Here is a 24,685-nt window from a genome sequence, read left to right on the forward strand (position 1 = left end):
TATTAGCTCCTTCACTACCAGCTCTGCTGAATTCATCTGGCTCTTCAAACGTGAAAGCTCCCTAAAGCTTCAGCTTCCACATATGCCTTTCTAGCTCCCGCACAACATAAATACATGGAGCCCAGCTGGTTCAGGTGCTGTGCCAAAACTAATAGATCTGGCCAGCATAATAAAGCCACTCAGTGCTAGCAGCCTGCCACCCTGCATGGGGCTTCTGGTGGAGCCTTGACAATACGCTGCAGATGTTTCACTATGCAAAGGTCTTTTGAAAGGAAAGAGAGCAGAGATCAGGGTACTGCACGGATGAGAACTTGAGTGGACCGCTACAAAGGGATGGGGGACAAGTGCTGGAAGGATGGAAAAGGTGGAGATTACAACAATTCAGGATTTCAGAAGATCGCCAGTGGGCTGTTGAGAAATGTCAGGCTGGAGCATGACAAAAGGAACTGTTGCATCACAACAGAACTAAGGAAAGGACACCAATAAGACAGGAAAAACAATGAGGATATTAAGGAGAATGGCAAGAGTTCATTAATGATCATCTCAGTGAGCTAATCTACTCTACTTGCAACCACAGGATCTCCGGACCAGACGGGAGATGACAGGAACATGTCATGCTAATGACAGTCTTTGCCCCTTTCAGCAGGACCCATTTTGATTCAATGAAATATTACGTGAAACTGCACCACAAAAATGTTAGCTCTTGCTTCTGACTCAATTCTAAAAGCAGTCACCTGGTCTCAATCTGTTCTGCATCTCTCTCATTCATTACTTAAAAGCCTTGGGTCAAAAGAACTTTGCAGAACCTGCAAAAAAATCAAGTTCTCTCAAAGCAGAGAAAAGCGAGTATTTTTAATACCTCGTTTTTCTCAAAAAATTACTAATACTGAACTAGAAACCTCAGGATATTATCACCAAAATGGAATATTAAATTTTAACCTCCAGTATATATTAAATGGAGATTTAATTAGTCCTATTACACTGACTAAAGCCCCATTACTCTTCTACCATTCAAGACTCATTTGATTCTACATTCTTCCTATTCACAGCAAGGAAATTGTCAGTCTTCCTGATGATAGCTGCTCTTAGCTCTGCTGTACGAACCTTTCACCATTTCTGAATCTGTTCTATTCCCTACCCCTCACACCATTTCTTCCAAAAAGAACTCCTACAAACAGACCACACACTAAAGTGATTTTTACGGTTTTATGGACACTTTGTCACCTAGTAATTCACACAGGTGTACAGCATTTCTCCTGGGACCAGAACGTGGCTGCTTCGGCAGGCTTACCTTATTGTGTGTGAAGGGGGAAGCTGTATACAAGGTAGGGTGGATAAGTGGACGAGGAAGGTGTGGGATTGTATGCAAAGGTATATGTCCATGGATGTGAGGATAAAGATGAAGTGCGGGATGTGCAGGTTTTTCAGGATTCATGAACTGATGGCCAGCAGGCAGGCGTCCAGTTGCAAGTGCAGAGGCTGTAAGACCTGAAGCTTCTTGTTTGCAAACGTGACATTCACAAGCGTTTGGGCCTTGGTCAGCCTGTAAGTGCAAAATAAAAAAAAACAAAATCAACGTATTTTATAATACAGTCAGACAGCTCCCTCCATGATTTTTTCTTCATAATTATAAACGATTACTTTTGCATACATAATTAATAAATTCAGAGCATCCATTGAATTCTTTCATTATGGGAAGCTATTAAGTTAAGTAAAAGCACTAATAAAGGATCTTTATCTCAGTTAAGCATGGAACATCCTAAAGATTAACACAATTTGATACCAAATTTTGAATGTCTACTATCAGTGACAACAAGCAAAACACTGATAAGAATTGTCAAGGAGAGACAGGAACAGGAACCTTGACAACATTAGGCAATTGCTAGGTAATTACTCCATTAGGTAAATGGGATTAGATGTTTATTTTCCATAATTTCCCAAGTATATGGAAAAACAGTATGCACAGAAAGTAGTAATAAGGGTTGATTAGCTGATAAAGTTGGAAGAAGTCCTGAGCAATGTTAGGCAGAGCATTGCCAGCTTGCTAAAGGAGGGGATCCTTTCCCTCTGCTAAAAACTGGCTGGGCACAGTGGGATTACTGGGTCGAGTGCTGGGCTCCTCAGTGCAAGACGGATGTGAATGTACTGCAGCAAGTCCCCCAAAGAGCCACAAAGATGATTCAGGCCTTGAGGCATCTGTCAAGGAGAGGCTGAGCAAGCTGAGACTGTTCAGCCTCAACTGAGAAGGCTCAGGGGGATCTTACCAGTGTGTATAAATACCTGACTGCAGGGGTGGAGGGTGGGTAAAGACAACAGGGCCAGACTCCTCTCAGTGGTATCCCATGAAAAAATGGGCACAGACTGAAATGCAGGCTCAAAATTCCACTCCAAGTGTTTACATACTGATTTTATTGTGAGGATGGCTAAGCATTGGAACACGTTACCCACAGCAGTTTTGAAACCTCCATCCTTAGTGATATATAAAACCCACCTGGATACAGGACTGAGCAACCCTGCCTGGGCAGCCTTGCTCTGAGCAGGAGGGTCACACTAGACTATGTGCAGAGGTCTCTTCCAAACTCAACTACCATGCAACTGTTGTAAGAAATGTCCACATTACACAACAAGAAGTCATTTATACCATTGTAAAACCTGTGTCTTACTGGACCCTTTAACTGACCTCAATGTATCATTACTCTGTCTTAAAAGGATTCAAATACTCTGGAGGAGAAAAAGCCCAGGAAAGCACAGCTCCATTTCCCTCTTAAATTAGTGTTTTTTCCTACCACTTTCATTGGGCATTTTACTGGAAGATGGTTTTACTGGAAGCAATACCAGGAACACTTCCCAGTGGTGATTTCTTCCCGGCAATATGACAGTAGAGATTTTTTTCCCCAAGAAACAACATTACCATCTTAGAAAAGAATTGACAGGTGGTATCTTTCTCCAATATACCTTCCTCTCAGGAAGAAATAACACCTCATGTTCACTTAAAAGCATTACAGCCTTTGCCACAAGGTATTTTGGGCAACCTGAGCCAGGGCTCCATCAACTGCACAGCGCAGAAGTGCTGCCTGATGCTCAGAGGGAACCCCCTGTGCTCCAGTTTGTGCTCACTGCCTCTTGGCCTGGCCCTCACTGAGAAGAGCCTGGCTCCATCTTCCTTGCACCCTCCCTTTGGGTATTTACGGGCATTGACAAGATCCCCCCGAGCCCTCTCTTCTCCAGGTAGAGCAGCCCCAGCTCTCCCAGCCTCTCCTCACAGCAGTGCTGCTCCAGGCCCTTCACCACCTTGGTGGCCCTCTGTTGGGCTCTTTCCAGGATATCCGTGTCTCTCCTCTACTGGGGGGCCCAGAACTGCTACAGGGGTGGCCTCAGCAATGCCAAGTAGAGGGGAAGGATCACCTCTCTTGACCTAGTAAAAAGAGAAACTCCAGTAGATTAATGCCAAAAGATCTCAAATACATGTGTGACATTAATCATATGCATGTAGCATTACAAGGTAAACACACAGCCCTGATTATCAGGCTAAAAAGAAGTCAGAGCTCTTCAGAGTACCTAATCATTTTTTGCTCCAAGAAAACAAAAAGAGAAAGGTTAAATGCTCCCTTTCACCTTGCATTTTAGTTTACCTCCCCAAGGCAAGCAGCCTTATATAATCTCAGCAGCACTTGATTTTCCACAACAAAAGCTGGATCTGTTTGCCAGTTTCAAGCTAGCTTGACAGATGTCTCAACCCATTTAAGCATTATGGCATTGGTCAGCCATACACAGAAAAAAAAGATTTTTCTTTCAGTGAGCATGTTGAGACGTTGTAGCTTAATACCCATAACACAGGAGAAAATCCTTTCACCAGAGGGCCTTACAAACATCTGAACCACAGGGGAACATCGAATGGGAGTTCCCACCTGACTATCATCTAAGCCCTCAAAGCTGCCCCCTCCAGTGCAGAGTCTTTTGTACAATAAGCAATAAGAGTGACTGATATTTTCCCTCTCGAAGCAGTGAACCCATGTTAGAGCTGCAGGATAACTCAGACTGAAAGCCACACAAAGACAAGTCCAGGGGATGCTTTGCTTTGGTGCTCACGGAACTATTTGTTCAGCTGTTAAACCAGACACTGCTGCCTGCTGAGCAAATACTCTGGGTGGTTTAGTGACCTTACAGTAAAGAGCTCAATCTTAAACCAAAAAAAAAAACAACAAAACCCACAACAAACCACCAAAACAACAAACCACACATCATGCTGTATGCAACAGACCCTACACGAGGTTTCAACAAGGCAAATTAGTCCTCAGATATAGGATTATAATACGCTCATTAACCATGCACTCTCACTGGATGCCCCACAACAGTAATTTCAAACAACATTCACACGTAGCAAAGACCAAGTTTCCAAGAAGAAACGTTTGAGTTTCTCACTCATACAAGGCAGGAAGAAACTCTTTTCCCTTCTACTGAAAACACCTTCAAAATAAGTAACATCCGTTTGCGAGAAAGGAAGACAGTAACCATGACAGTATACAATCAACTGAAACTTACTTTAGATATCATAGGTAACTACAGGTAACTTAATGCATTTAACCTTGAATATATAATTAAAATTGAAGACAACTATTATCATTCAAGCAGCCACATTTCAGAAGTCCATTTACTGGAAGATTCTTGTGTAGATTACTATACCTGCTGACTAGGGTAGGAAGGTGGTGGACTATCCATTTTTGCTTCATCTTTCCTTAATGCCCTTTTTCCTAGAGACATTTCCTCCTTTTGAGTCCCTGGTGGTTCACCACTGCTCTCCCCATCTGCTTCTTCATCGTCTGCTTCTGAGGAACTGCTGCTAGTACTGCTCACCTGAGGAGACTAGACAACATCAACTTATTAACATCCGAGGGAAGGACAAGCCTTTCTCTAGCAAAAAAAGTCCAACTGCCAGAAAAAAGTAAGACAATGTAAATGCTGTACCTCATCTTTCAATGCCATGTTTTCACCTCCGCCATTTAGCTCATTGTGAATTCCATTCATGTTGGCTACCACCTCTGCATCATCATAATTATTTAGTGGGTAGATATCAGCAAATTTTGCTGATAATGGTGCAACATCTTCATCATCACTACCACTGAGGGGAAGAGAGGCTTAGGTAAATCACAGCGCTCAGGAACCTCGGTTATCGTGAAAGCAGTCACCAAAATGAAATAAGATGGAGTATCACTTATATTAAAATCCCAGTTGGGAGTCAAAGCATTTTCTTTCGACTTGTTTAACTGACCTTATTTTTTTCATTCAAGTAAAACCAAGTAATCTGCTGTATAGCCCTACTGAATGCAGTAAGTGCATGCCTGAACACAAGATCTGTACTGAAAATAAGATTCTCTGCTATTTCCATGTAAAATATTTTCCAACAATGTCTTATGACCAATAAATTTGTTATCTTAAAAATGACAGGATACAAATGACCTTGAATTTGATGAAAAGGCCTTCTTGTGCCAATTATTTCATTTAAAGAAAGTGTGAAGTGGCAAAGAGCACACTGTAGAACTTAACTTTTTCCATCATTAAGTTCCAAACCAGTCAGTATAAGTACTGAATATTCGACATGTCATAATAAATCTTAAGTTTCTCAATTGCTAGATGACCCCACACCTGTGTGCTTTTCAAAGTCTCCTCTAAAATGCTTAATGAACGTTTTCTTACAGACAGCTAGAACAGGCATGTTTTATTCCCCACTCCAGGCAAGTGTTGCAAAGATTGCTGTAAAAACATGAAATAACCAACCCCGAGCTCTTAAGAGCTTTTAGACTGTGCACCATATCTTTTTGCATTCCATGAGACACTTCACCAGAGTTTAAATTATGTGATGGCACCACTAGGCACACTTAAAATGTGCAAAGAGCAAATCTAACAAGTAGGCTTAGGTCCGATACAAGAAATAAAATGACTCTTCCCCAAGAAGCAGCAGCATTTCCCTAAAAAAAAGGGGCTTTTTACAGCAAGTAATACTTGAATTTAACTTCTTTAGCTTCTGAAGAGACAAATTTACCAATTCTGGACATTTCAGCACCAAATCTAGTTTACAGAAATTACAAAACACGTATTTATGTAGCTAACCATACTATCACATAGCCTGTTTTCAAACATGACCCAAACTCCCGCTATTAAAGATCAAACCACAGATCACAGTGATCATAGTGTTAAATAGTAAACATTTAAAGAAAACTGAACTTAGTGAAGTGATATTCAGAAACATCCCATGCATTTGCACCTTCTTCATTCACCACATGATATTAACACAGAATCCTGATGACAATTCCTTGACTGGACTGATACTAAGTACTTCATTAACATTCCCACCAGTACTGAAGTTTCTTTTTTTTTTTTGTTTTGTTTTGTTTTGTTTTCCTTCTTTAAAATATTCTTTTAGAATATCACATGACAGAAGACTGCTGGCTAGATCCACCCAAACCACATACAGAAGTCAGCCAACCAGTTTTATCCCCTCAGAATTATCGAAGACGCAAAAGCCTACCATTAGCCTAAGGCCTCAAATCTAATGATTACTGTGATCTCCATGAAGAGAAAGGGTGGCAGATACTTCTAACAGGGAGAACAACACATTTCAAGCAGTATTAAGTCAACATCTCTGGAAGCTTTTAAAAGCTTTTCTTCAGGTGTTTGCACAGCATACAGCACTGGACTTGTGGTCTTCTGAATACAGTATCAGGATTAATTACTTTGATGCAAAAATAGCATTACCTAATGATGGTTAGCCTATGTAACTTGCCTTATTAAGTTCAATTCACTACTTCAAATTTTTAAAACAGAAGAACTTACAAAGTTGGTGCAGAACCATTGTCTGCGAGGATCAGCCTTGGATGTTGCTGAATGGTAATAGGCGAGCTGGAACCTGATCCTGAACTTGCTGAAGACATACTAGGTGGGCGGATCTCAGACAGATAATCTGGAGCAGAATCGATTTGTAGTGGTAACTGGTTAATGTGGATATCATCCGTTATAGGAGAATCCATGATGCCACACGTTAAAATGTGTGAAAGGCTGCAGTCATCACAAGTACATCTGTTCAAGAATTAAAGTTACAGATATTTATGACCTTGTTTGAGAAGCATTCATTTAAAGTAACCAGACTCTTTCTTACAGTAATATAAGTCCTTTTTTCATCTAACACAAGAAATTAATCATGTATTATGATTTCAAGTTAAAAACATCATCTCACCTTCTTCTATAATTACAGTTGGGACAGTCAGGCATGCTCAAACGTGATGACAGCATGTGTCTCATTGTGTCTGTGAAGTTGTTCTCCCCAGCTAGTGCTTTCTTGTTATTAAGCTGAAGTAAATTATAAAGGCAATGTTTTAGTAGTGCAAATCTTTCCATTAACAATTCAATGGCACATCATGTCAACATATTGCATAATCAAAAAGGGTTCATTAGGAGAAGTATTTTACAAGGTACAGTTTTATGAAAGTGATGTTTTGATCACGACTAAAAAGGTACTAAGTTACAGACAAATTTTTGGCACTGAAGCTCTTCAAAGAAAGTATGTTTCTCCACTGAAACAGTAAAGCAGCCAAGTCCACCTCATTTGTAAATGCACCCCGCATGGTATTTCTGCTGACACACACTCAACTTGAGCAGTTCTTGTCATGTTTCATAGTATGCACAAAAGGACACTGCTGACAAATGGAGAAAGAATGCAAACTCACCTTTAGCTTGCAAAAAATAATTAGGACTAATTCTGCAGTCACAATGGGATAGACTCAAGGAATGAAGCAGCTGCCCAAAACAGGACTTCACCACATTAGTGAAAAAACAATCTAAATAACCTCCAACTGGCAGAGGCCTAATCCTGAAAGCACCTAATTTCATTAGATACCCACAAACCTTAGGTTAAACAAGGATGTGCCTAAGCTTCCACTTCTGTAGATGGCAAGACCTGACCCTTACCTAAGCAGCCATGGGCTTACAGCTCACTTAAGCCCAATTAGGATCAAGTAAAAAGAGGATTCTCCCTCAAGTCCCTCTGAGGGGCCTGGTTGAACAGACGTTCCAAACTTGTGGTTAACACAGCCTTATGTTCCTTAAAGAAAAAAGTACTGGTGACTGTTTTGAGACATTGCCAATTTAAACTTAAGTTTATAAAAATGTACAATCATACTCTGTCTGGCTCAAGACTAGCATTTCTTCCTGTATAGTGGTACAGGAGTGGACAGGTTCACCCCCCATCCAGTGTCGACTCTGGCCTAGTCACTCTATACTCTTACAGAAAGCACAATATGTGCTTGAACACTTCCAGGCTAGAGAAAAGAGTGGTGTGCCTTAAATAGCAGATAATTTATACTGAAGTGGCAACTGCTAGTGGCCCCTTTCCGGCTACACCTTAAAAAAAAAGTGGGTACCTCTGCTCAGGCTTTACCCCACAGAACAGATGCATAAGACATCTCCAGAGCCCTAACAGATGCAGTCAGCCACCCTGCTGCTGCGGCTCACGCTCCCCAGCTCTGCACACACAAGGGAATTTAACACGCTCTTGAACACAATATTCCCTACCCCGTGTGTCACGGCAGCTCCACACTTAATGTATTGGCTGTTTTGGATCCCATCTTGAGGCATCAGAAATTCCTCTGATTTCATAGGGAATTTTAACATCACATATTCAATTTTAAGACTACAGCGCTTATCTTTTACCTTTTAGTTACTAAGTTTACATACTCATCTTGGATCTTGCTTTCTGTACTTTAGCTGACCAAGTTTCAAGCCTGGCAAAGTCACAGAATTAGGTCATAGAAAACTAGCACAATATACTACACTCGGATGTTTGCATCTTAAAAATATACAGGAAACATTAATATAACTTAGTATGGTATAAACAAATCCTACCTGCTCTTCAATAAAACGCCTTTGTTTAAAAAATTCCCAGTCTTCCTTTAGCATGCGTTGCTTTGTTTTCATTGCCATCTAAAACAGAATTTAAGGAAAACTCATTGGTTTAATCATAGAAATTGTAGGCTGTGGTTAGTCGGTCTATCAAAGTCTCATGAAATCTAACTCATCTACACCATTTTGAAAGTACTTGCATACTCAGTCAACATGATGTTTAGTTTATTTGTTAATCCTTTGATTTGGGTCCCTTAAGTAAAAGATTTTATATTCATTTACACTATTCTTAAGTAAGATTTTTCCACTATTGTTACTTATTTTTTTTTTTCCCTCCAACTACATAATTTCATAGAATTTTTGTCATTAAACCTTTAACATCCCAGATACACTGAAATCCATCAGAATCTAGGGCCAGAAGTTTTAGCAAGGCCTCAGTATAGGCGCAGTGCAAACTCCCGTACCACACGTGGAACTAGCCATCTAATCTGAGTGAAAAAATTAGAAGAGTAAACATAAGATTAAGTAGCAACCTAGACTAACACTATTTACTGCTTTTATCTCAATCGATTTCATTCCCATGATTTATTTAAGGCTGGAAAAATTTTATAATTACTTGACCTTGAATGACACTGTACAAAGTGCACAGAGCTCCTAACGTTTTGTATAGAAATCATCTTATTCTGATTTAGCAAACAAACTTACTGACAGAACCCCAAAGCTTCCATGAACTTTAACACAGCAGAACACAGGAACAAAGCTTCTCCTACTGTACCTTACAGCTTTTTAAGAACACTAATTCATCAGCAAGGAAAAACAATTATCTAGGTTCTTTTACTTTTTGATTTACCTGGCTAATAAAAAGAATTGCAGCAACAGAATATACCAAACCCCTTCATAAAGATATGTTAACAAACCAAAGTGCAGTAGGTTATGCCACTAGCAATCTTTTTTCTTTAAAATTGTGCCTCCAAATATTTATCCCTTGATCTAAAGTTATAAGCCTTAATATTAATTTAAGTGTGTTATTGCTATTACCATTATTTAACTAGGGAAACTGAAAATCTAAAGCTGGGGATTTGAAACTGCATTAAGTGGTAAAGTTCTGCCTAATGGATTTTTGATGCAATTAGCAGCATATAATTCTAATTGCTACTGTGCATTTTTATTTCCCTTACTCCAGGGAGGTTACAATAGCAACACAAAAGGAGTTTATCATGTGTTCCTACACAGCACGCATGAAACATTCTTGAACCATTTGTACCACTTCCTAGGCACACTAATGAGCGCTGCAGAGCCTAAAGCCAAAGATGTTGAAGATTTCATCTCAGCTATACTATCAGATTCTGAGTATCCTTAAGGTACAATTAAAAACAGCAGTACTCACTGCTTTAGGTGTCCAGACACTTAGCTGAAGTCTCACCACTAAAACTGAGCACCTACATTTGCTATACATTATGAAAGAAGATTTTGATGCCAAAGAATTAAAGTTTAAAAACAGCCAGTGCATTAACTGGGAGCTACCTACTCAAGTCTGCCAAGAAACTATCAAGGAAAATAGCATGGCTTAAATCCTGGTACTCTTAAGTATTAATGGGCTGAAGTTAGTTTCCCTACTTCCACCTTAGCAGCCTTTCCTATACCATGTCCGCAAGTATCTTAACTTACTAATTCCATAAATAACAGGGAATCAGTCCATCCATCCCCACCCCCCACCCCCAAATATTTGCTATTTCAGCAGAGCAAAGCATCTTCAACACAAACCTCATGATTCATGCCTAAGAAATCTTTGGGGAAGTGGTATACAGAAATTGAGATGCCGTCAGAATGAGAAATTTACACTCCAGTCTCATGCATCTGCAATGAATATGCTAGCACTGCTGCCCAGCTGAGAGGAGATGTCTACTATGACTAACTTCTGCCTCTTTTTTTTTTTTTTTTTTTTTATTAATCTAAGGCTAAAAGCTGTTTGAGATCTATCAGACAAGGTATCTTGAACTGAGACAGCCATGTGAACTCAAACAGATTTAAGCATGAAGCAAAACAATAGTTTGGTCACAACTGACACATTACAGTAGACCACCTGTAAGAAACTCTGATGCTTGAACATGTAGCACAGGATGCTTGCTGTTTCCAAGTTTTAAGTTCTATCAGATGTGTATAATACCTTTGAGCATCCCAAATTTCACCTGTGAATCTAAGCTGTTTCCCTAGCCTGTTTCACTAGAAAAAAAAATCCTCTTATTGCAAATTCTCAGCACCAAAAATAGCAAAAGATATGTTTAGATGTATAGGTGCCACAAAGACAAAAGAACAACTATGCCCATAAAATACTATGAAGTTTATCTTCTACTATGCTGGCCAGGACTGCAACAAATCACCTGTGAATAGGAAGAGGTGAGCAAGAAGCTCTCCCTGCACTCTTGTGGAACTGGGCAGAGGCATTTCCATATTCCTTTCTTCTGTGGGAGCCAGCAGAATTAAAAAAAAGGAAACACCCACAAAGTACATATGATTATCTAGCCTTTACTTCCGGAAATGACTGAAATACATTTACAACCTCCCATGTTAAATGCTGTCTAAATTTGGTAAACAGTAGGACCTGGAGGTACAGACTGTACGTACTGAAACTCTGGTGTATTACAGATTCCCTGAGCATCTTCCTCACGTCATCTTAACGCGTCACTGATAGGTGTTGATATGAATGAATGCTTTTCCTGCATGTTATTGGTGTACGCACAATATAAGAGTGTGTCACTGTTACAAGCCTGTGCATGACACAGCTGTCTTACAGTCTTTAGAAAAAATGCATTATTTGTATTGCTTGCCAAAGCTGTTCATTTTTCAACCCAAGAGCAAGTAGCTCCACACACTGTAGGAGAGGTCCATTAATTTTGCTCACTCATGTCCTGTCTGAACTTTTGGTTGTAGTTTCACAGCAGATAAGGAAGGACCATTCTTAAATTCTACTAGCTGCTGATCTGCACGCTCTGACCATCGATACACCAGCAGCAAAACCACACAACTTTGTTAAGACAAGAGGCAACAAATAATCAACATGCACTCACTGTTCAGATCCACAGTTTCCATAGTAGCTGGGCTTTATGATTTTTACCTTGTTGACAAAAATATCACTGCAATTTTAGGTACGATGTGATTTTGATCAAGAATAGTCATAGGTAACATCACCATAGACTTTAAGGTGGGACTATGAAATGCTTTTCTATGTATAATTATCAATACATCCTATAAAATTTGGTTACTTTAAAAATTGTTGTCCCCCATAAGCCCTTTGCAGGGTTTTTTAATTCACTAATACGAATGTCATGCTATGTTTCCCCAAATGGACAAAGGGTTTCTGTTTGCATCAGGGTACAGGATTTTCTGAGTAGATAAAAAATGCTCTAAAAAGCACTTGTGGTAACTGCATGGTCACCTGATACAGAGAAACAGGAAATCAGTTAAGAGTTTATATTGGGGAGCATACAGATCAAATAAGCAGCTCAATATGAATGCAACTCTACACAAATTCCAGCTTTTGGCAAAATTAGTGCATGATGAGAAGGGACCTGACTTCCTTTTCTTACTGGAGAGGCAGCATCAGACAGCCACACCACTGAAACCATGAAGAAAATGAATTCTAATAACACCAAGTGAGATGATTGAAATTTCACTTATCCATTATTCAGGTGCAAAAAAGCAGCCTGAACAAGAGAAAAGCTTCCTAAACTTCCCAATTGAAGGTACAGAAATTAATGGTAGAAGTTTAGTTAAATCTTCATCACAGGGAAGACCCTCTGGAGGACATTCACATTGTACTGTAACACTTAAAAGTATCCTGTAAGACTAACGTAGCATTACTAAGTTTCAAATGAGATCTCTATACTTGTAATGCTCATAGAACTTTAAAATATGTGTTCTATAAAACTTTATCGCCAAGTTCAAGATAAATTCTTTTTTCTATTTTCCTTGATTGAACTGAACACTATCCAAAGCCTTATCCCTAAGGTGTTATAACAATTTGAGATCTTTGAACTGCAGACAAAAAGCAAAGGAGTCGTTTTGGGAGAGCATAAACTACCACTTTCAAGACAAATAGCCAGCATTTCTTAAAAGTAAGCTCTTGACAATGAAGACAGTGTAACAACACAGTTTTTTGTAGACCCAGAAGAATCAGCAGTTAGAACACACAATTATAAAGCAGGTAGCTACAGATGTCACTGTACATCTACAAATATCTGTACATCTATACAAATATTTATGTAGTGAGACTTGTGAGTTCTGGTTTTGAATGTGATATGACAAAGTTCCTATCACAATATGCAACACGTATAAAGAAGTTAAAAATCATTTCAAGGCAATCTCTTGCTATGAATTTCATTTAATACAATTATTTTGGAAGCCTAGTTTTTGGGGATTCCTCCCCCAACCAGCAATGTCTAGGGAAGAAAGTTCAACATTAATGCACTACGGGTAATTCACAGATTGAATTCACTGAAAAATATTCAAAGACCATCTCTAAAACAGGGCATAAGAATCTGCTGCAACAATCTGAAGGTATTTCTGCACAATCACCATTATGTTTTATTATGTTAGGATTCTTTTCTCTTTTCTAAGACTGACATCATTGAAAAAAGTATCACTGTGTAGCTTCAAAGCTCCAAATAAAAATACCAAAGAAACTCTTCACCGGAGGCACAGCCTTCCACGAGCTGCTCCCTTGCATGATTAGTCATGAAACTGTTTACACAGTTCTTACCTGTTCATCGACATAGTCATCTATTCTTTTCTGGCATTCAAGCCATGCTTCAGCAACTTGACCCATTTCCTGTTCCAGCTGATGATACCTTTGTAGCAAGGTACTATACATATCTTCACTACAGGAATCGTGTGTTGTTCCGACCCTGGAAGTTCAAACAGCGCTTGTTACAGAAGAGACATTCGATCGAAAATCACACCGAGTTCTGCCAGCCTGTAAAATGTTGTTCAAGTGACATTATCGATATACCTAGGCCCACATAGCTGTCTGTATCCCAAAATGAGTATTTTTAGTCATTTTTCAAAAAAAAAAAAGTAACCAACAACTGCTTGTTCCAGTGCTCTGTAACCAATAATAGCAAGAATGTGGGAAGTGCAACATTTCTAGAGCCTCTTTCCCACGGGCAACCAGATGTCAACCCTACTGAGCCATGTTTATTCCAATTTTATTGCTTGATATATTTATCCTTCCAAATTCTAAAGGGTAAATATACAAGTTGACTATTCACTGACGAGCTAAAATGGTAAAAATAAAGCTAGAAGCTTGTTAATCAGAACCCTCATGATCAATGCTAAAAAGATTACTACACTACCTCCAGTTTGGGAAAATGCTACGGAATGACACAAGTGAGAGAATTTGGTTGCATGCAGTAATCTACTATCGCTTGAGCAGCAACATCAACTTCAGAATGTGCTTATGCCATTCACCGATGACTATCACCGTAAGGAGCCCCAGAAATAGGATAAAGACTTAATTTCCTTTCTACTACTACGTTTTTGTACAGCAAATGCCTTAAAAAAGGATTCATAAGAGCACATCATCACAATGACTCTTAAGAAAATAAGCAAGCTCCCTAAATCCTGACTTCAAAAACAATGAAACAATTATTTCTCATAATTCTTAGAAATTATGACTTTAAAGCACACTGAATTGTAATGTCCTGTGAATTGACACAAATAGACTAAAGGTTTTCAACATTTTTCCTGCTCAGTAATTAAGAGGAAAGTGGCTGATGCTTCACTAAACATAAAGGTTGCATGGTTAAGCACAAAGGTTGTGTGGCTGGTCAAAGGCTCAACAAGCCTGTGCCAAAACCAAAATCCGAACATCTTAACACTTGACATTAAAGCCCAGGCATGGCATTTCTGAAGGTTTGCTACAGATATCCATTGCCCCAGGATACTAACCCAAACCAACAACTACATAGCCCCGTCTATGATCTGCCAAAGAACTGAGCCATTAATTTTAAGATGGCAATTAAGCATAAACAAGAGCTGAGCAAAGAGTCAACTGACAAGAGTAAGCATCAAGTTATAGCATTAGTATCCATTTCCCGATGAACGTGAGTTTCATGTCTTTTTTTGATGAGAACTTGCAACACAAACACCTTAGAAGGCTACGCAAGCAATTATGCGCATTAGAAACCTGGGAAGTCCTTTTTTGGTAGGGTACAAAAAAAGACTTCAGCACTGTCAGTTCCAGTCACTAGATCACAATCACTTTCCCTAAAGCTTGTGTTTTTGGTATGATGCAATGATGTGAATTTCTGGTTCTTACCACACAGAAGTCAAGAATTTCTCACAGCTGCAGTTGAATAGAAGTACACTTACAAGCACTAGTTGTGCTCAAACATCTTTTCAAAATATGCTTTCAAGTTAGAAGTAAACTTCATTTTTTAAATTTTCAATTAACAACACAGCAGCATTTATACTTTCAATTTCTACTGTGTTTCTTGAGTACAGATTAACAATTATTTACATGCTACTAGCAAATATACTGTTACCCCAAGGCAACTGTAAAGCAACGGCTGACAGGATTTCCTTAAATACTGATTATGAAAATAAACCCTTATGAATTGTAGAGTCTGATCTAGAAGCCCTGCTGATTAAATAATTGTTTGTAAGCACACGAACAGCTCTTATAGCTGGTCTGCAGATTGTACAAAATGTACCTCTGAAAGAAACCCAGGGTAACAGAACAAGCTGCAGCCCATTAAGGCCCTCTAGTCTACCCTGAGAAGAGGACCAGACCTGGCACAGCTGACCACCTGTATCAGCTCGTTATCCCACCTCCCCTCAAGCTTGCTGTGTTTGAGCATCATCACTAAGCAAGCATCTTTTACAGTCAGACATTTGATAAATATCCTCAGAGTTAACCACAGCACACAAACTACGCATTCTGAAACAGCCCAAGATGTACAAAAGGTCTAGTCATTTAGATGAGGGATGACAGAAAGCGTGAACACTCAAAACCCCAAGTGAAGCTGGGATGCCTCAATATTCACATTTCAGGAAGGAAACATGAAATATTTCACGTTTCAGGAAGGGAAAACAATGAGACCAATGATCTTCTGTCACAAAACTCCAGCAGTACCTTCTCTACTGCTTGTAAGCAAGGCTAACAACAGTAAGGCAAAACTGGACAAGAGATAAATATCAATGAAGATAACCACCTAACAGAACATCCCTTCCATATCAATTTGTGGCCTTTTGTTATTTTTGGGGGGTGGGAAGAAGTGAAAGGGTCTGCCTACAGAGGAGTCTTGACTGTTGCAAAAAAGTCAGCTCTGTATCCTGAACCAGAAGGCTGCCTTTTCTTCAAGGAATTGGAAGAAAACCAGGTGCTTACTCTTAGAACTGAAACAAGGAATAGGCTTTTGGTTAGAAAATTATATATATAGCCAAGATCTTTTTTTCAGAAGTTACAAGACAACACAATACTTTTGTATCCTTCAAAGGCTCTTTTAATGCTGTGCAGTTAAACTGGACTAGGCATTTCTAAAGACTCCGTAAGCTGAGCTTTAATAAAAAACCCAGGTAAATCACAAACTTCTGAAAATTTCAGAGACTATATTCTCTTCATGGCAACTACAAAAACAATTAAAAGTTGAGTGTCTTGTAAATCTTTTAGCATGTCAAATAGACCTCCTTGAACTACTATTCCTAATGTCTGAGCTTAATGATAGTCCTGTGCTAGGTGAAAGGACTTATTCTAGAGCTCACTCAACCAAGTACAACCAAGTAGTTTTCTCCTTTTGCAAACCAGCAGAACAGCAAGACCAGGGTTCTTTAAGCATCAACAGATGCAACACCTAGAGATAAGACCAATGATCACACTGAGGAACCTCAATGATCACAAAAAAACTTATAAACAAGCACTTTAGCCATAAGATGTACCACAACCTATATTTCCATCTGCTAGAGACAGACCATTCAGAGATCCTCCCTCTCAGAGATGGTTTCGCTTCTCAGATCCTTGAGAATTTCTACTAGAATTTACGCTTCACAAATCGGTGTGCATTTATACGATGACCATTTGTAAAGTGTTCAGTATTCCTTCAAAGAGAAGCCCTCAAGGGCTTGAAATCAACAGTGAAGAGTGCAAAAAGCCAATCCTCATTTGCTATTCAAGATGAAATCATCAGGAGACTAGGTTGATGCTTATGCTCCCCCATGCGAGGCCTCTGCTGTGATGTTCCTCCACTCCATATGGTACCAAATTCCCAATGGAAGGTAGGATTATTCACATTTCTTTAGGGATGGTTAAGGCCCAGAGATCTTGTAAGAAAAAAAAAATCTGATTACGTGAAAAGTAAGGGCAGAAGCCTATACTTTCTGAAGAAAGAGTCTATAAACTAGAAACCATGGAACAGGAAAAGCTTGTGCTGAACCTCTGCTTTCAAAGAACACTCAATCTAGGCAAAACCACAATTTAAGTGAAAAACACAAACGTTATATAGGGAGCACTGATGTACTGGTAAAGCAGTTCCTGCAGGAACAGATTCTGACTTTAAGCCTTGGAAGTAGCTGTCACTACAGTGAAGCTCCTCAGAGAAACACAGCTTTGATCTGAATTCCAGTAGCACTTGAGAACAACAGGTAAAGGCAAACAATCCAACATTTTTGGACTTAAGAGAAACTTAAGGTCACTTCTTAACAGTCTTATCTCTATAGAGAATGACAGTATCAATAGCCTCGATACAATCAGGACTGATGTAGTAAGAGGTGCAGAGAAACCTTTGTAGGAAACTTGCAAAATGCCTGAGGACAGTCAGTGAAAGCAGCACTGGGAAGTCAAGCACAGATCAAGAGATCAAAGGACAAGCATGCAACTGAACAGTGTTCAACTGCTGTTGAACACAGGAACAGAAAAACCTGTCTGAAAAGGGGTCTCAGTACCAACCCAGTGCTGAGCCCAGCATCTTTTCCTGCCTTTTCCTGCTTTCCTTTTGAGTATCAGCTAGCAAAGGGAGAACACCAAAGTTTTTTTTTTTTTTTTTGCTGTGAGCAACACTGCTTGCAACTGAGACATTTAATCATATTGCTCTTGTAGCAGGGAAAAAAATATCCAAGACACTACCTTTAGGACAAGCACATGCAGAGCACGAACGGTTTCATCAGAAACAAGTGTGAGAGGTCAACGTGAGCCATGCATGGCTGTACTTTAAGAAGATCAGAAATTAAGGTTGTAAGATTAAGAATTAAATTTCTGTGAATAAATACAACACCTTTTCTGTAAAAAAAAAAAAAAAAAAAAAAAAAAAAGCCCTTTCAGGCACACAAACCACAAGCAGAACAATTTTACTAACAAAATACATATTCTAAAGCCCCAGGAAATACGCCATCAGATCTACAGAATGCAATATGCCATCAGATCTACAAACATACAACAAGGGTGTGGGGTTTTCTTTAAGCAATCTGTTCATTGAAGAAAGCGGAAAAAAAAAGTTATTTGTACACCACTAGAAGCAGGAAGGTGCTCAGGCTTTAATTGCAGAGCTGTGAATACAGTACCAGTGCCTGATGAGGAGACTACTGTTCCAATCAAGGCATCAGCATTTTCACAGGGCACTGACATTTTACTAGATAACCCACAAGTAAGCAGACTGAAGTAGTAATTCTTCTGACAAGCAAGTAATGACAGCAGCCTGCTCCATCAAAAAGACCCTTTTCCAAACATATTGACAAGACTTTTTACCTATTTAATTGGACAACCAGAGCAATTTTTTATTTTTAAACACAGTGGTTGCAAACATGGATTTTGCTCTCTTTTCTTATTTAAAGGAGAAAAGTTGAAGTCTCTACCTTAGCTGTGACACTAACGTTGGCAAGCTATTCTGCAGGAGTGGCTCAGAAAATACCAGATTTTCAAACAGATGCTTATTGTGCAATTCCCACGTCACCTGAAATTTCTTCAAATGTTCGTTTTCCTATAATAAAAAAAATAAACAGAAATAAGCTCAGGTCATAAAACAAAGAAAGAATACTTTTGTCTCAATACAAAATCTTTTAAGTCTAGTTTCTATTAAACCCACCAGCCTACAGGCTTCATTATTCAGCTCACATATTACTCAGTTTTAATATTCAAACTATGAAACAGTTATTTAATGGCTTAATAGATGTAGCTTCATTTTCTGTTTTTCTAAATTAGCATGGATTATGAAAAAGAAAGACTGTGTTGTTGAAAGCTCCTATTTCTCTCTGCACTGAAATATGTATCTTATGATCTGAACCAGTTATTCTCAGGTTCTCTTGTCAAGTTGTCTCATCTGTGATTGTTTTTCAGTTCTTTGAACTTATCCAGTAACAGACACATAGGAATAAAAATTATAGCTTGCCATCAAAATTGACATAAATCAAGTAGAGAAGTTTCTCAAAGTGCAACTTCTTTTTTGAAAAATGCAAGTTTTCTAAATAGCCAAGAGACCAACTGCTCACTTCTCTAAAAAGCAGAATGCTCTTCTATTTAGGATTACTTAACATACAAATGTATTTAATTTCAAGGCCTAAAAAGTAAGTCTATTATCAAAACATCAGAATCAAAGATAAGTACAATGTGTTTTTTCCGAGTTCTTATGTTTTTCCATATCAACAGGAGCAAACATGTTTTCTACAGCAGATTCCCTCAAACAGCAAAATTAACTATAAGCATTCTGACCATCAGACCAGGGGATGAAGCCTATGCACCATAACCCTGAGTAACCAGAAATATTTTAGAATTTCAAAGTTTTGTTAAACATAGTGAGTTAAAAATTAATACATATTCATCAGATGTAAGTAGTAGAATATCAGTATTCGAAAATACATGTAATCAGGGACTTGGTTTATTGTTACTATATAGAGGTAGCATTTTTTTCCAGTTGCACAAGAGACACGCACTCTTTCACTTTGAATGCTACGTCTTCAAAATATTTAATGAATTGCTAATGAATTTCTATGAATTGCTAATACTTTCTCAAGGGTCAACAATGAAAAAGGTGAATAACCAACACAATTTCTATATTATGCTGTGAACAAGATGGTCAACAGTTACCTACAAAATCTTGTGTATCTGGTTATGAAGAGAACAGTATTTCTCACAAAAAATACTAGGTAAATTCTTCCTTCTAGACCATTATACTGAGGTCTCTACACTCAAGGGCTTTTCTATACTGCCCCCAGTCTCTCCAGCTTGCTTTCAGCAAAGTCTTTCCTTCCTCGGTAAGGCAAAAGGCTTTAGTTCCTGCTCCTCACTTTGCACATTTGCTGGGTTCCTTTGGAAGGTGGGACAGTCATCACTTCACAGAGAAATTATCTCCTTGTAGGTAGAGATTCAAGGCACTGTAAGTCTTTGTACAGCAGGCAACTTGCAAAGGTTTTAACCTTTAAAAGGAAGGCTGCAGTAAAAAACGTTTTAAAATCTTGACTGCCTTTTGTGTATTTCAACTGAAAAGATTCATTCTTCTATAGTGCACTAGCAACTGCAGAGAAAATGACCATGCACACTGAAAGGGCTAGTCACCCTGCTATCTGTACTGAAATCTGTGACATACCAGTCTATTTAATGAAAAGGTCACTTAATAAATCTACCAAATGTATGACACGAGAAAAGTATCTTATACTTCCAAGCCTCACATTTCAACTTCTCAATGTCATAGCTTAGTAGAAATGAAGCTTTCAGTACTTACTGGGCTGCAGGAAGAAAAGGTTAAGAGTAGTCTAGGGTACTTTGAGTTTTCTTATTTGCCATTTATTTATTTTTTAAACACAACAGGAATTGTATTTTACTTTGTATTTCTCTCAAACACCTACGGCTGATGACTTTAAAGCAGCCAAAAAAATGGAGGTGGCAGTTTATCTGTCACTGTTGTTATATAGTGACCTCTTATCTGTATCTAAGTGATAAAGCTTGCAAAGATGATACGGACAACAACAAATACAGACTACTGACAACAGGAAAAGTACCAGATATGCCTGACTTTCTGCACACTAACAGCCCCACCTCAGTGATGACATTCAGTTTCCATTCCATCTTATCTTTCTCACCTGTGGTCATCTTGTTACTGCCCACTCTTTCCCTTTCTTAACGTACCCAGGCAGTCATTTTAGCTAATCAGCAATAAAAAAATTGACCAGTTTGACTAAGTTTGTGCTTGCGCAAAGTTTACACAAGAAGAAAAAGGAAAATGGTCATGGAAAAGGATGTACAGAAAAAGGTTCTGAACACAACAGGATTAATAACCTCAGTCCTTAAACAACTACCAAGTTTGTTTCCTGTATGACTCACACATGATGGACAGTTACTCAGGAACAGATTTAAGGCTATTGCTCATTTTCTACTTGCCAATTCAATTCCAAACCTGACAGCATGATCAGCTGACAAAAAAAGGGATTTGAGAACAAAAACTTTAGAAGCAATTAGGCTGCATATTAATTCCTGGGAAGAGATAATCTTTTCCAGTATCCATTCCTGTTTATAAAGGAAAAATTGAACATGAGAACGATGTGTTAGTGCTACACACAAGTCTGCATCCTTTAAATGTGTTTTTCAAGACATCACTCAAGAGAAACAAATGTTTCACCCATTTTGCAAGAAATTACCTAAGATTTTGTAGAAGATTGCCTTAAAGGCTAGCTTCAGAATAAGTACTACAAACAGCAATGCACCTCTTCTTTCACAGAGGCTAATTTCATTGATTCACTGTAAGAGATGCCTAACCTACAGTTCTGAAAAGCAAAAGCCATGTTTTCAGAATATCCCCACCTCCAAGTATTTTACAAATCACAGCTGACTTCTTAAAGAACCCAGAACATCTCTACTATCATTACCCCAGCAAGCTGGAGCATATAGGTTGTTTTTTCAATCTTACCAGAGTAACTAGGAAGGCGCTGATTGTGCATGCTGCCTGACAGAGTGCACTGTATTCTTCAAGTAGGAGTGAGATGAACTGATGTGCCTGGGGTGGCCCTTGTATTGCTAATGTTGATGCAACTTTAGACCCCAGCGACAAGTGTCTGAGCAGACGAACCTTCATTTCAAGTACATATTCTCTAGCTTGCTGTTCCAACCGTTGGTAAAGCTGATATGGATCTCTTTCACAAAGCCTGTATTTTTACAAGAATTGCGACAAAAAAAATTACATGAAAACAATCAACAATTTTCACTCTCCTAAAAATACTTAGCAGTTATAGATAATTATTATTGTTATTAAAAAGGAGCAGTGATTAAGATTTACACAACTACCCTGGATTTGGGAGAACAGCCCAGTTCCCTACTGCTCTGGAACTCAGCTGCTGTGTAGCTTTCAGACTAGGACTAGCAAAGGATGTTTGCCCCTGAGCAAACTAATTTAGGACCTCAGGACTTCACTGCAACTTGTGAACTAAAAACCCTTACTCATTTGGCATGCCTAAAAACCCTTACTCATTTGGTATACAACCCAACAAGCACCTAGATTCTACAGGCATGCTTCTTTCCCACTTCTTCATTCTTTCTCTTCCATACGACCCTAATAAGTGTCTATTTGGAACAGCCAGACCTGGGCTCAATTAACACATGCAGAAGGACAGTCCTTTACTTCAAGCCACTGGAGGAGCTTGACTCATCAGGCAGTCAGCCCATGGGTAAACACATACTAACCAGACTGGGCTCTGTGACTGCTTTGAGGGACCCTTCTGTTGTTAAATTCAACTGAAAGAATGGCATTTCACACAAATCCCAATTTTTTAAGGCACTCACTCAAAATCATTCTCACTTTCATTGAGAGTTTCTTACCCCAAGCTGGGGGTCTTCTCTACAATGACTCTGCACTTTTTATTAAAGCTGTGTCAGTGCAGAGAGGGGTGTGGGATTCACAAGGCCATTTTAAGAGTCCTTCTAAGAACACAGCTTAGGGTACTACTTCAGTAGCACCTAAGCCACAATCATCAGAAGTGAGTGGTGGCTTTCTTGGGGCTTGTTTTAAATCTAGACTAAAAATCTAGACCGGAATTTGGTAGTCATTTCTCTGAGGGAAGCAGTTTAACCTTCAAGCTGCAGATACATACTGCCCTCTACACATCCTTTTAGCCACGCAGCAGTGAGTGTTGCAGCTATTCAAAGTCACAGCTTCCTGGGAAGGACAGTGTAGAGCTGGCTAGGTCTGATACTCCTCTGGAAATGAAATGTGGGTTTGAACCACCACACAGAGAAGGAAAAACTCTTCTGTGGATCCTGGGCAGGTGCTGTGGTTGCTGCACCCGGAGTTCCCACACACCAGAATCTTTTGCTGCAGCTCCAAGCAGCGTGTGAAGGCTGCCCAACAAACCAGGGCTGCCTTCTGCGATGTGTGCATCGGGATATGGCTCCTTGGTGGGAGAAGGCAACGCATGAGCCTGAGCTGGCATACAGAGCAAAATCAGCATCACCATCACCACTCTTTCCCAGCCATATACTGAGAGCTCTCAAATACCTAACGGAATGGTTTAGGCACCAGCCCCCAGCAGGACTCCGTAACTCAGTCTCAGTGGGCACTTCAGTCCCAAGAACAGGGTTTCAATCAGCCACCTTCACTGCTTTCTACCAAAACATGACGGCTGCTTTGAAGCACTTCCCAGTGAAACTGTACAATTCAAAGCACCATGCATGGACTTGAAGCATTTGTCTCAGGGGGGTGGGGAAGAAGAAAGGCATTAGTTAAGTACTTACAGCTTTGTGCAAGTCCATTAGTCCCTAGTCCCTGCTCTTCCCTCAGTAGAGCGCTATCACACTGTCATGAAGTGACCAGCATACAATAGGGACACTACTTGGCACCACTACTTCTTTTCAAGAAAAAGCAGATCAGGTTTTTTTCTTGCCAGTGCTCTCTAACAGAGCTGAGTGTGAAGTTAGTAATAAAGAGTTTGCCTTTTCAAAAAAAGATTTACTTGGCCACAGCATGATACTTGGCACACTACCGACATTCTTTCTTCCTTTTCCTTTCTAGAAAGGAAGAAAAAATACCTTTCAGTACCTACTTTGACTAGTTCTGTTAAATTTTAGTATCACAGACTGAAGTCACGTGTGTCTGCACAAATCCAGTTTGTACAAACCTAGTATACTAATTTTATTTCATATTTTGGAGACCACAAAGAATGCAAAATCATGTTAACACTGAACATTTCCTTCACTGTTTCTGCCTTTTCATTTTCATAATCTCTCAACAGTGAGGAACAACAGTTCTTGAGAAAGGCTCGTATGTAAGAAAGCTGCACAGCTTGTGTTAAAATATCCAAAGTTTTTCCATTAAAGGGAAACTGTATAGAAATAAACAATCATTTTAGCTGTGATTCAGTTTTAATTACCTACACACTACATTTAAGAATCTTTGATTTCAAAACCTATATTGCATGCTTTGATCACTTAATTTAAATAAAGCATGACTGTATTTAAGAATCTTTGATTTCAAAACCTATGTTGTGTGTTTTGATCATTTCATTTGAATAAACAAAGTGTGACTAATAAGGCATACTACATTACTCCGCAGTTACACAACACGTTCAAAACTAAACACTCAGTTTTTATACAACAGAAGTGCAAAAAGCTCATTTAATTACTTCTTAAGACTGATTCAGAACTATAGCCTTCTAATACAGCTTTATGTGAATACCTTTCAAAAGTTTCTCTACCTTGCCAGAATTAAGCAGTTTCTTGTTGAAGCTAAAAAGCTACAGTTTAGATCAGTCAGACCTTCATGTATTAAGTACATACACTGAGAGAACCTATTCTCTGCCCACATTTTCAGCTGGCTAGAAGCTA

General features: G+C 39.1%; 1 protein-coding gene across 2 annotated transcripts in view; it reads right to left on the reverse strand.

Moving 5' to 3' along the window:
- FAM193A (family with sequence similarity 193 member A) overlaps nt 1-24,685 on the reverse strand; it is a 75,484-nt gene that overhangs the window by 15,672 nt on the left and 35,127 nt on the right. The window contains exons 6-14 of one of the 2 annotated variants that reach the window (XM_032186736.1): nt 21,780-22,014; nt 18,736-18,860; nt 13,652-13,796; nt 8,896-8,973; nt 7,232-7,344; nt 6,832-7,074; nt 4,966-5,119; nt 4,684-4,863; nt 1,292-1,543 (exon numbers count right to left, since the gene is read on the reverse strand). In XM_032186736.1, coding sequence (XP_032042627.1) covers nt 1,292-1,543; nt 4,684-4,863; nt 4,966-5,119; nt 6,832-7,074; nt 7,232-7,344; nt 8,896-8,973; nt 13,652-13,796; nt 18,736-18,860; nt 21,780-22,014 — 1,525 coding nt within the window. The remainder of the gene's footprint in view (nt 1-1,291; nt 1,544-4,683; nt 4,864-4,965; nt 5,120-6,831; nt 7,075-7,231; nt 7,345-8,895; nt 8,974-13,651; nt 13,797-18,735; nt 18,861-21,779; nt 22,015-24,685) is intronic. The other variant, XM_032186735.1, reaches the window with a different exon arrangement.

This window comes from Aythya fuligula, chromosome 4 (genome assembly GCF_009819795.1).
Source record: "Aythya fuligula isolate bAytFul2 chromosome 4, bAytFul2.pri, whole genome shotgun sequence".
NCBI classification, from domain to species: Eukaryota; Metazoa; Chordata; class Aves; order Anseriformes; family Anatidae; genus Aythya; species Aythya fuligula.